This window comes from Anomaloglossus baeobatrachus, chromosome 6, assembly GCF_048569485.1.
Source record: "Anomaloglossus baeobatrachus isolate aAnoBae1 chromosome 6, aAnoBae1.hap1, whole genome shotgun sequence".
In the NCBI taxonomy this organism is placed as follows: Eukaryota; Metazoa; Chordata; class Amphibia; order Anura; family Aromobatidae; genus Anomaloglossus; species Anomaloglossus baeobatrachus.
The window spans coordinates 214577460-214590772 of record NC_134358.1 but is presented as its reverse complement, the minus strand read 5'-3'; the positions used below and the strand labels follow the sequence as shown (position 1 = coordinate 214590772).

Here is a 13313-nt window from a genome sequence, read left to right as displayed (position 1 = left end):
TGTGACGGGGGTTTCACGACTTTGTGCGACACGGGCAGTGATTTGTCCGTGACGCACAAACACCTGGGGCGGGTACGATCGATCGTGAAATCGCACGATCGGTCGTCCCGTGTAAAGCAGGCTTAAGGGATACTTTGCACACTACGACATCGCAAGCGATAGTCCCCGCCCCCTTCGCACATACGATATTGTGTAATAGCTGCCGTAGCGAACATTATCGCTACGGCAGCTTCACACGGACTTACCTGTCCTGTGACGTCGCTCTGGCCGGCAAACCGCCTCCTTACTAAGGGGGCGGGTCGTGCGGCGTCAAAGCGATATCACACGGCAGGCGGCCAATAGAAGCGGAGGGCATAGCCGGCATGAGGTAGGAGATGTTCCTCTCTCCTTCGGCTTCACACAGCGATGTGTGCTGCCGCAGGAACGAGGAACAACATCGTAACATCGGTCCTTCTGAAATTATGGAAATGACCGACGCTACAGCAATGATACGATTTCGACGCTTTTGCGCTCTTTAATCGTATAAAAAACTATTTACACACTCCGATATCTACAGCGACGCCGGATGTGCATCACTTTCGATTTGACCCCACCGACATCGCAGCTGCGATGTCGTAGTGTGCAAAGTACCTCATACTCCCTGTTCAAATCAGGATTCAGTGAATCATCCCATTCATCATTCGTCGGGTGATTGCCTGTTTAGACAGATGGATAATCAGGAAAAAAGAATGTTCTTAGGATTTCTCATTCCTAATTATCTGTGTATCTAAATCAGGCCATAGGTTCAGATTTGATTGAGTTTCTAGTTGCAACTGATCTACAAATATTATTTTCATCTAATTAATTAACCATATCCAAGACCTCAAATAGATTTAGTTTATTCTTATGAAATTATCAATACTTTACAAGATACATAAACAGCCTAGTATGCTGTAATTTGCCATAATAATTTTAACTGAAGTATACTACATATATATAGTATACACTACTATGATTTCCACGTGGATGCAATTGGCGCATTGTTTTCAAAGTTGCTTAGAATGCTGTTACAGTTAGTGGCAATAATAATTATTATCGACAATAAGCTGTCTTGTTAATAATGTAATATGGGCTAACTCCTGATATTAATTATTATCAGATTTGACTAACAATAATTAATAGATGATGTAACATACACAATACATGCTTAACGCTATCTATTCCTTTGCTGATTGAATATATAGTCTGGGCCTTTTATATGGATACACCTAAATAAAATAGGAATAGTTGGTGATGTCAACTTCCTGTTTGTGACTCATTAGTATATGGGAGGGGGGAAACTTTTCAAGATGGGCGGTGACCATGGCGGCCATTTTGAAGTTGGCCAATTTCGATCCAACTTTATTTTTTTCAATGGGAAGACGGTCATGTAACACATCAAACATATTGAGAATTTCACAAGAAAAACAATGGCATGCTTGGTTTTAATGTAACTTTATTTGTTCATTAGTTATTTACAATCCTCTTCTCCCACTCTTGACACACTGATAGCAACACCGCAGAAGAAATGCTAGCAAAGGCTTCCTGTATCAGTTGTTTCAGATGCTGCACATCTTGTATCTTTACAGCATAGACAATTGCCTTCAGATGACCCCAAAGATAAAAGTCTATGGGGGTCAGATTAGGAGACCTTCATGGCCATTCAACTGCCTTACGATGATCAATCCACTTTCCAGGACACTGTTCATGTAGGAATGCTCAAACCTAACACCCATAATGTGATGGTGCACCGAGCATTCCTACATTCCTCCGAGTCTCGGAGAGGTAATTATTATGGGGGACTTTAACTATCCTGATATAAATTGGGTTACAGAAACTTGCAGTTCCAGCAAAGGAAATAGATTTTTGATAACAATGAAAGATAATTACCTTTCACAAATGGTACAGGACCCCACAAGAGGGGTAGCACTACTAGACCTTGTACTTACCAATAGGCCAGACCGCATATCAAATATACAAGTTGGGGGTTACTTGGGGAATAGTGATCACAAAATAATAAGTTTTCATGTATTCTTTAGTAAGATGTATAGTAGAGGGGCTACAAGGACACTAAACTTCAGAAAAGCAAATTTTAAATGGTTGAGAGATGATCTTAGTGCAATAAACTGGGATGATGTACTAAGTAATAAAAGTAAACAAAGCAAATGGGAGACATTTATGAGCATCCTGAATAGGGCTTGTGCAGAAAATATACCCTATGGGAACAAACATGCTAGAAATAGGAGGAAACCCCTATGGCTAAATAGAGCTGTAAGGGAAGCAATAAAAGAAAAACAGAAAGCCTTAAAAGAATTAAAGAGGGTAGGTAGTGATGAGGCATTATATAATTATAGAAAATTAAATAAAATATGTAAAAAGCAAATTTAGTTAGCTAAGTTTGAGACAGAGAGACTCATTGCGAGAGAAAGTAAAAATAATCCTAAAATATTCTTTAACTACATAAACAGTATAAAACTGAAAAGCGATAGTGTTGGCCCCCTTAAAAATAGTCTTGGTGAAATGGTGGAGGGGGATGAGGGTAAAGCCAACCAGCTGAATGACTTTTTTTCTACAGTTTTTATACAAGAAAATGCCATGGCAGATGACATGACCAGTGATACCATAAATTCACCCTTGAATATTACCTGCTTAACCCAGCAGGAAGTACGCCGCTGCCTCGAAATCACTAAGGTTGACAAATCTCCGGGCCCGGATGGCATACACCCCATAGTACTACAGGAATTGAGTTCTGTGATAGATAGACCATTATTTTTAATCTTCACACATTCCTTAATAACAGGGTCGGTACCGCAGGACTGGCGCATAGCAAATGTGGTGCCAATATTCATAAAGGGGACAAAAACTGAACCGGGAAATTATAGGCCGGTAAGTTTAACCTCTACGGTTGGTAAAATCCTTGAGGGTTTCTTGAGAGATGCTATACTGGAGTATCTCAACAAAAATAACCTTATGACAGAGTATCAACATGGGTTTATGAGGGATCGATCCTGTCAAACTAATTTGATCAGCTTCTATGAAGAGGTAAGTTCAAGCCTGGACCAGGGAAATGCAGTGGAGGTTGTGTATATGGACTTTTCAAAAGCTTTTGATACGGTGCCACACAAAAGGTTGGTACATAAAATGAGAATAATGGGGATAGGGGAAAATATGTGTAACTGGGTTAAAAACTGGCTCAGTGATAGGAAACAAAGGGTTGTTATTAATGGTACGTACTCGGACTGGGTCTCAGTTCATAGTGGGGTACCACAGGGGTCAGTATTGGGCCCAGTTCTTTTCAACATATTTATTAATGACCTTGTTGGGGGCATGCGGAGTAGAATTTCAATATTTGCAGATGATACTAAACTCTGCAGGCTAATCAATACAGAGGAGGATAATTTTATATTACAGGGCGATTTATGTAAATTGGAGAATTGGGCTGATAAGTGGCAATTGAAGTTTAATGTAGATAAATGTAAGGTCATGCATTTGGGTAGAGAAAATAAAATGTATAATTATGTACTTATTGTAGAACACTGGGTAAAACAGACACAAAAAAAGACTTGGGTGTATGGGTGGATGGTAAACTTAACTTTAGTGGACAGTGTCAGGCAACTGCTGCCAGGGCTAATAAAATAATGGGATGTATTAAAAGAGGTATAAGTGTTCATGAAAAAAATATAGTTCTACCTCTGTACAAGTCACTAGTGCGACCGCACTTAGAATACTGTGTGCAATTCTGGTCACCGATATATAAGAAGGACATAGCTGAACTGGAGAGGGTGCAGAGAAGAGCGACCAAGATTATTAGAGGAATGGGTGGGCTGCAATACCAAGACAGGTTATTAAACTTGGGGTTATTTAGTTTGGAAAAACGAAGGCTTAGGGAGGATCTAATCACAATGTATAAATATATGAGGGGACAGTACAGAGACCTTTCCAAAGATCTTTTTACACCTAGGCCTGCGACTAGAACATGGGGGCATCGGCTACGTCTTGAGGAAAGAAGGTTTAATCATAATCACAAACGAGGATTCTTTACTGTACGAGCAGTGAGACTATGGAACTCTCTGCCGCATGATGTTGTAATGAGTGATTCACTACTAGCATTTAAGCAGAGCCTGGATGCCTTTCAGGGTGTTGATCCAGGGAACTAGTCTGATTGCCGTATGTGGAGTCAGGAAGGATTTTTTTCCCCATTGGAGCTTGTTTGCCACATTGGTTTTTTGGGGGTTTTTTTTTTGCCTTCCTCTGGATCAACATGTTAGGCTATGAGTTGAACTAGATGGACTTAGAGTCTCCCTTCAACCTTAAAAACTATGATACTATCATACATGAACAATGTCCTGGAAAGTGGATTGGCTCTTTAGGTGGATTGTGTAATATTTCCTTTCATATGGTTATGTAACTCAGTAGCTCATTTACACATTTGCAGAACTTATTATATTTTTCTTTTAGTCTATTTAATTAAGAGATATTTATATTTTCTAGCAAATCTCACACTGGATAAATAACAGGCAAGATTTTAATGAATTGCTAAGATAGTTACTGTAATATTATGTTTGAATCCTAAAGTTATATTTTGCCATAAAAAGCTCACATCTTTTCTTTGTCCCATCCTGATGTTGCAAACTTGTTCACACCTATATTCTGTAGTTTATATATGAATTTACTGTTTTTTATAATTCTATTTTTCTATTCTACATTATTCTATAATATATTATTTTATATATAGTTTCTATATTCTTAGAATATTTTGATCATGTTTGATATCTTTTTCTAACAGCCAAGTATCAGTGGGGTGGATCTCGATAAGTTCCGGAAAATTCTACTAAACCACTGTGATGTCAACAGAGATGGCAAGATTCAGAAGTCTGAGCTGGCATTATGTCTTGGTCTAAAAGTGAACCCATGAATCATGTAGGACCAGCCTTCTTGTGCCTCTTATGCCAGAACATGGTCGTGTAACATTAACCATGATCTGGTACAGAACCTTGTCACACTGGTGATTGTGGAAGTTAGGAGTATCTCCAAATAAAATGCATGAGCGGTGCAGACACAGTTGAATGCATGACAGGCTATTGATGAATCCAAGTTGTTTCTGCTGGAATTGTCTTTCTTCTATTAATACAAATTGAAAGCTCTATTAAAATAATAATCTTGAGGCCCAGGTCACACAGCAATTTCTGGCACTGGAGAGTTGCACGTCTTTTTTTGTCCAAGACTTAACAGTAGGTAATGTATAACATGTTACACCAATTTTGACACTCATTACAATGTGAGCACTTTGTGGTATCGCAGGCATTGACAACTTTTGTACAGCTTTGATTATTGGTGGCATTTTTAAGGATCCTTTTTTTAAGGATGAGACAGTTGTGCAATGTTTGAAGCTTCGCTTTAGTGTGAAGTTGCAGTGTAGCCCCAGCCTTACACCAACCCAGTGGAATATAATAATAATTTATCTATGTAAATCATGTGGCATCTGTTGAATGTATGAGATTCAGTAACTGTAAAAATGCTTACATTCATTGTCATTTATTGTTGCAATGAAGTAATAAAGTTGTGTTATTTTCAAAGTAAAATCAACTGGTTTGTGTGTTTTTTCAAAGTAGACATTTCACGGGAAGAAAAGAGTAATAATAAAAACCAGGTTGACCCCCAGTGAAGAAGCCCTCGCGAAACGCGTTGGGGTCTGTGGAGCTGCACTTCCCCCTGCTGACTCGGTTATTATGGGTATGTGTCTTTGTTTACCGTTCTGACCTGCAAACCTATATGTATTTTGCCATGTGCTAGGGGTTCATTTTCTCCCCGGCTTTATCCCAGTCAGGCGTAGTGCTTGTGTGCTGGGCACCTTTCATACCATCTTTTGTGCCCATTATCCTTGCACTGGGCTGCACCTTATTTTGGTCTATACGGTATTGTTTGCAGGCCTTGAGCTAATTCTTGTATTATTACTTGGTGACACAGGTTCACAGCCACTACTTGATGCACCTTTTGTACATTTTCAGCAGTGATATGCAGCTCCTCGCTTTTTGTATCCTCTCCAGCACCCTATCTTTGAACCTCTTTTAACCTACGTGTTTTTATACAATTGATTAATAAACTTGTACATGTATTTGCATTAAGGTAGTGTCAGTGATTCCTTTCTTTTTGGTTTTTTGATACATATGGAGTCTCTACCAGGGATTTATTATCTTTGTTATCCTATATAGGGGTTATGGTGATCGGTGGTGATCACCAAAAATCTCCCCCGCATGTTCAGATGTTGTTTATACTATTAGACCAAAATGCTGCTTCAAATGCAGTGAATGTGTCCTGCAAAAATGTCACGCCAGCAAAATCATACACTATTTCAACCACAAGGGAAACTTTTACCATCAGAGAATTTATCAATTCTAGGTCTACAAATGTGATCTACAAGGCAACCTGCATTTGTGGGATTAAATATGTGGGCAAAGCCACCCGCGAACTAAGAAGAAGAATGGAGAAACACATTGAGGACCTTGTTAATAACAGAGGAGACAGAGCTAAAGATAGACATATGAACATCTCACATAGGGTGACATCAAGGATTTTGAATTCACAGGAATTGAGTTGATTAAAGCATCCAAACAAGGGGTGGGACATCAACAAAATCCTTCAACAAAAAGAGGCGAGATGGATTTTTCATTTGTGAACAGTGGCTCCTAGTGGACTCCATGAACAGCTGAAGTATAACCGTTTCATTTGATTATTTCATCCGTCTCATTTGTATAATTAGATATTCATGTTTGGTACATTTCTCCTCTTCCATAAGGACGATATGTTAGTTTAGACCACCAGCACTTGTTCCCTCCTGATTGTGGCTTACAAATACTCATGTAGAATACTCACCAAATATTAAAAGTGTGAAAGTGGCCTTAGGCTAGACAAGCAGTTCTCTTTGATTGTACAATGGTACCCAGCTAGGGTGGGACCAATGGATGGCCGCCTAGAGGTGGAGGTGGAGCAATCTCATATTACTGGGAGACCTACACTGAACTGGCTACTGGGCAGATATAGAATTGGCCATTTTTGTGTGCTAAATATCTAAATTTTTCATAGATTTCCTTTTCAGTAATCCATATCTATATTCTTACATTCCTGGTTTGCATGCTTTAGCATTTCAGAGTGCAACTGTCTATTTTTGGAATAATGATCCTAAACACGTGTCAACATCCACAATTCACAAAATCCACAAATACCTCAAAAGGCTCAAGCTGAAGGTTTTTGAACATCATTAAAAATCTGAGATTAGACCACAAAAGAGCAGTGTATTTAAGGTGACTAAGGAATCTCACAGAACTGGAAGTCTTTTCCGAGATAGAATGGATGACAATCCCTCAAATGAGAATTGAAAGGCTTTTGGATGACTACAAAAAGTATTTACAAGCTGTGATACTTGCCATAGGGAGTGCTACTAGGTACTAACTATGCAGGGTGTGCAAACTCTTGCATCTGCCATTTTACCTTTTTTGTTCTTGTTCATTTAAAAATGAAAAAGATGAAAATAAAAAAATTGCCTAAAATACAAAGGAAATGTGTCATCTTTAACTTTATGCTTTTAGAAATCATTTTATCTTCAACCTGCTTATCTGTTCACAATAACAGTAATTTTGACCAGGGGTGCCCAAACTTTTGCATTCCACTGTGCATATATAATAATACTGATACTGAGAATTATATCCAGTTTACAGGACAAGAAAAGTGGCAGCGTGCAGTGTATTTATACTGAATAATACTGTTACTGATAATTACACCCAGTATACAAGACATGAATAGGGGTACTATGCAATGTATCTATATAGAATAATACAGATACTGAGAATTACACTTAGTATAAGTGTTCCTGTGCATTATTTACTGTATATATACAGTGATGGAAATAATTATTTGATTTATAATGTTAAGGGTAGGTTAATTTTAACAGTGAGAGATAGGAATATCCAAAATAAAATCCAGAAAATCACATTGTGTAAATTATATTAATTTATTTGCATTTTGCAGAGAGAAATAAGTATTTGATCCCTCTGGTAAACAAGCCTTAATACTTGGTGGCAAAACCCTTGTTTGCAAGCACAGCAGTCAGACTTTTTTTTTTTGTAGTTGAAGATGAGATTTGCACACGTCAGGAGGAATTTTGGTCCACTCCTCTTTTCAGATCATCTCTAACTCATTAAGATTTTGAGGCTCTCGCTCGGCCACTCAGAGCTTCAGCTCCCTCCATAAGTTTTCTATGGGATTAAGGTCTAGAGACTGGCTAGGCTACTCCATGACCTTAATGTGCTTCTTTTTGAGCCACTCTTTTGTTGCCTTAGCTGTATGTTTTGGGTCATTGTCATGCTGGAAGACCCAGCCATGACCCATTTTTAATGTCCTGGTGGAGGGAAGGAGGTTGTCACTCAGGATTTTTCAATACATGGCTCCATCCATTTTCCCATTGATGCGGTAAAGTAGTCCTGTGCTCTTAGCAGAGAAACACCCCAAATCGTAATGTTTCCACCTCCATGCTAGACAGTGTGGACAGTGTTCTTTGGGTCATCGGCAGCATTTCTGTTCCTCCAAACAAGGCGAGTTGAGATAATGCCAGAGAGCTCAATTTTTGTCTCATCTGACCACAGCACCTTCTCCCAATCACTCTCAAAATCATCCAGGTGTTCATTGGCAAACTTCATATAGGCCTGCACATGTGACTTCTTGAGCAGTGGGACTTTGCGGGCACTGCAGGATTTTAATCCATTACGGCGTAATGTGTTGCCAATAGTTTTCTTGGTGACAGTGGTCCCAGCTGCCTTGATATCATTAACAAGTTCCCCCTTTGTAGTTTTAGGCTGATCTCTCACCTTCCTCATGATCCTGAATACTCCACAAGGTGAGATGTTGCATGGAGCTCCAGATCAATGTCGATTGACACTCCTTTTGTATTTATTCCATTTTCTTACTATTGCACCAACAGTTGCATCTTTCTCACCCAGCGTCTTCCTTATGGTTTTGTAGCCCATTCCAGCCTTGTGCAGGTCTATGATCTTGTCCCTGACATCCTTAGAAAGCTCTTTGATCTTGTCCATGTTGTAGAGGTTAGATTCTGACTGATTAATTGAGTCTGTGGACAGGAGTCTTTTATACTGGTGACAATTTAAGACAGCTATCCTTAATACAGTTAACGAGTTGATTAGGAGCATCTAAGGGTACCGTGTCACTAAACGATGTACCAGCGATTCCGACCACGATATGATCTGTTCAGGATCTCTGGTGCGTCGCTACATGGTCTCTGGTGAGCTGTCAATCAGGCAGATCTCACCAGCGACCGGTGACCAGCCCACAGCCACCAGCGACGCATGGAAGCGATGCTGCGCTTGGTAACTAAGGTAAATATCGGGTAACTAAGCAAAATGCTTTGCTTGGTTAACCGATATTTACCTTGGTTACCAGCGCACACCGCTTAGCGCTGGCTCCCTGCACTCGTAGCCAGGGTACACATCGGGTTAATAAACAAACCACTTTGTTTATTTATCCGATGTGTACTCTGGCTACGTGTGCAGGGAGCAGGCACTGGCAGCCTGAGAGCGGCGGACGCTAGTAACCAAGGTAAATATCGGGTAACCAAGCTAAGCGCTTCTCTTAGTTACCCGATGTTTACCATGGTTAACAGTGTCTGCAGCTTCCAGACGACGGCTCCCTGCACATTCAGATAGTTGCTCTCTCGCTGTCAAACACAGCAATGTGTGCTTCACAGCGGGAGAACAACGTCCAAAAAATGAACCAGCACTGTGTGTAACGAGCAGCGATTTCACAGCAGGGGCCAGGTCGCTGCTCAGTGTCACACACAGCGAGATCGCTAATGAGGTCACTGGTGCGTCACAAAAACAGTGACTTAGCAGCGAACTCGCTAGCGATCTCGCTATGTGAGAAGTACCCCTAAGTGGTCTTTAGGAGTCAGAACTCTTAATGGTTGGTAGGGGATGAAATATTTATTACTACCTGCAAAATGCAAATACAGTTAGGTCCAGAAATATTTGGATAGTGACACAAGTTTTGTTATTTTAGCTGTTTACAAAAACATGTTCAGAAATACAATTATATATATAATATGGGCTGAAAGTGCACACTCCCAGCTGCAATATGAGAGTTTTCACATCCAAATTGGAGAAAGGGTTTAGGAATCATAGCTCTGTAATGCATAGCCTCCTCTTTTTCAAGGGATCAAAAGTAATTGGACAAGGGACTCTAAGGGCTGCAATTAACTCTGAAGGCATCTCCCTCGTTAACCTGTAATCAATGAAGTAGTTGAAAGGTCTGGGGTTGATTACAGGTGTGTGGTTTTGCATTTGGAAGCTGTTGCTGTGACCAGACAACATGCGGTCTAAGGAACTCTCAATTGAGGTGAAGCAGAACATCCTGAGGCTGAAAAAAAAGAAAAAATCCATCAGAGAGATAGCAGACATGCTTGGAGTAGCAAAATCAACAGTCGGGTACATTCTGAGAAAAAAGGAATTGACTGGTGAGCTTGGGAACTCAAAAAGGCCTGGGCGTCCACGGATGACAACAGTGGTGGATGATCCCCGCATACTTTCTTTGGTGAAGAAGAACCCGTTCACAACATCAACTGAAGTCCAGAACACTCTCAGTGAAGTAGGTGTATCTGTCTCTAAGTCAACAGTAAAGAGAAGACTCCATGAAAGTAAATACAAAGGGTTCACATCTAGATGCAAACCATTCATCAATTCCAAAAATAGACAGCCAGAGTTAAATTTGCTGAAAAACACCTCATGAAGCCAGCTCAGTTCTGGAAAAGTATTCTATGGACAGATGAGACAAAGATCAACCTGTACCAGAATGATGGGAAGAAAAAAGTTTGGAGAAGAAAGGGAACGGCACATGATCCAAGGCACACCACATCCTCTGTAAAACATGGTGGAGGTAACTTGATGGCATGGGCATGCATGGCTTTCAATGGCACTGGGTCACTTGTGTTTATTGATGACATAACAGCAGACAAGAGTAGCCGGATGAATTCTGAAGTGTACCGGGATATACTTTCAGCCCAGATTCAGCCAAATGCCGCAAAGTTGATCGGATGGCGCTTGATCGGTACAGATGGACAATGACCCCAAGCATACAGCCAAAGCTACCCAGGAGTTCATGAGTGCAAAAAAGTGGAACATTCTGCAATGGCCAAGTCAATCACCAGATCTTAACCCAATTGAGCATGCATTTCACTTGCTCAAATCCAGACTTAAGACGGAAAGACCCACAAACAAGCAAGACCTGAAGGCTGCGGCTGTAAAGGCCTGGCAAAGCATTAAGAAGGAGGAACCCAGTGTTTGGTGATGTCCATGGGTTCCAGACTTAAGGCAGTGATTGCCTCCAAAGGATTCGCAACAAAATATTGAAAATACAAATATTTTGTTTGGGTTTGGTTTATTTGTCCAATTACTTTTGACCTCCTAAAATGTGGAGTGTTTGTAAAGAAATGTGTACAGTTCCTACAATTTCTATCAGATATTTTTGTTCAAACCTTCAAATTAAACGTTACAATCTGCACTTGAATTCTGTTGTAGAGGTTTCATTTCAAATCCAATGTGGTGGCATGCAGAGCCCAACTCGCGAAAATTGTGTCACTGTCCAAATATTTCTGGACCTAACTGTACATTTATATAATTTATACACTGTGATTTTCTGGATTTTATTTTGGATATTTTATCTCTCACTGTTAAAATTAACCTACCCTTAAAATTATAGCTTACGTTTTTCGGACAAAAGGGTCCTTACTCATATAGCATGTAGTATTGAAAACGCAAATCCTATTTAAACTGGTGAACAGGAAATCAGAGAAGCAATTGTATGCTGGACTCTCGATGTCTTGGTTTCCATGTACCGACCAGTTATAATTGGATTAACCCAAGGAGATTTTGAAGTCTGGGAGCAGCTGAAAACAAAACTTTTTATTTATCGGGAATAAAACCCAGTATGCAGGTGTGGCAACCCTGAGGCTCCAGTCGCCACAGAGTATTGCACCTCAGTTAAGGTGAGGTTTTCGCCTCGGGTAAGGAGGGGGTTATTCACCGGTGTTCCACGTTCACACTTTACATACAGCTTAGGAGCCTTCTCTCTGGGGAGCTGGACTAGGGTAGGCAGGGGGTTGGTCATCACGAAGCATGGGAATTTCCTGGTCACTAGGACAACCACCTGGGGGTCGGGTTCTACTTGGGGTAGAAGTAGGAGCAAATCACACAATCTTCAGTCCGTCTACACACGACACCCCCATCTTCTCTTCATCTTTTTCTTTCACGGGGCCTAGGCTTGGAGCGGAATGCTCAGCCTGGGTTCCTCACTGCTGGAGGGGCAACACTTTTAAAGAACCTTTTCCAAACACCGGTGGCTTCTTCCAACTTATCCAAGGTCAACAGGGCCCATCACAGTGGTGACCAGTGCTACTGCGGCAGCGACCGAGTTACTTAAAGAACTTTGAGTAAAGACACCTGGAACCGCAGTGGCCAACTCGGACTTTTATTACCAGCGCAAGCGCCCCGTGCCTCGGCACTAACGGTCACCGCCACTACTACTACTCCTCTCATCATCCTCCCCGGGGCCCGCTCCACCTGTGGGGAGCGACACCATCTAACCTGCCATTACCATCCACCCCGGAGGACAACGACAGCAGCGGCGGTTAATCCCTGGCCGCATACCACAGGTGGCATCACGACAAACATCCACCACTTAATCCCCCTTTTATTGTGGACACCTCAGGGCACGTAGCTGGGCAGGGCCACCCGTGACATCCCCTGATCCTCACCGGCCCGCTGATGAGTATTTTCCCCCGACCCCCAGGGGTGCTACACAGGACAGGAGAAAAGGTACTGTCCATTGTATGTGTGTATATATATATATATATATATATATATATATATATATATATACACAGTACAGACCAAACGTTTGGACACACCTTCTCAATCAAAGACGTTTCTTTATTTTCATGACTCTGAAAATTGTAGATTCACATTGAAGGCATAAAAATTATGAATTAACACATGTGGAATGAAATACTTAACAAAAAAAGTGTGAAACAACTGAAAACATGTTTTATATTCTAGGCTCTTCAAAGTAGCCACCTTTTGCTTTGATTATTCCTATGCACACTCTTGGCATTCTCTTGATGAGCTTCAAGAGGTAATCACTGGAAATGGTTTTCACTTCACAGGTGTGCCCTGTCAGGTTTAATAAGTGGGATTTCTTGCCTTATAAATGGGATTGGGACCATCAGTTGTGTTGTG

General features: G+C 40.8%; 1 protein-coding gene across 1 annotated transcript in view; it reads left to right on the top strand.

The window, feature by feature from the left end:
- Nucleotides 1-5600, top strand: part of SCGN (secretagogin, EF-hand calcium binding protein) — a 130106-nt gene extending 124506 nt beyond the window's left edge. The window contains exon 11 of the mRNA XM_075316429.1: nt 4805-5600. Within this exon, the coding sequence (XP_075172544.1) occupies nt 4805-4933 (129 nt within the window). The 3' untranslated portion in view covers nt 4934-5600. The remainder of the gene's footprint in view (nt 1-4804) is intronic.
- The last annotated feature ends 7713 nt before the right edge of the window (nt 5601-13313 follow it).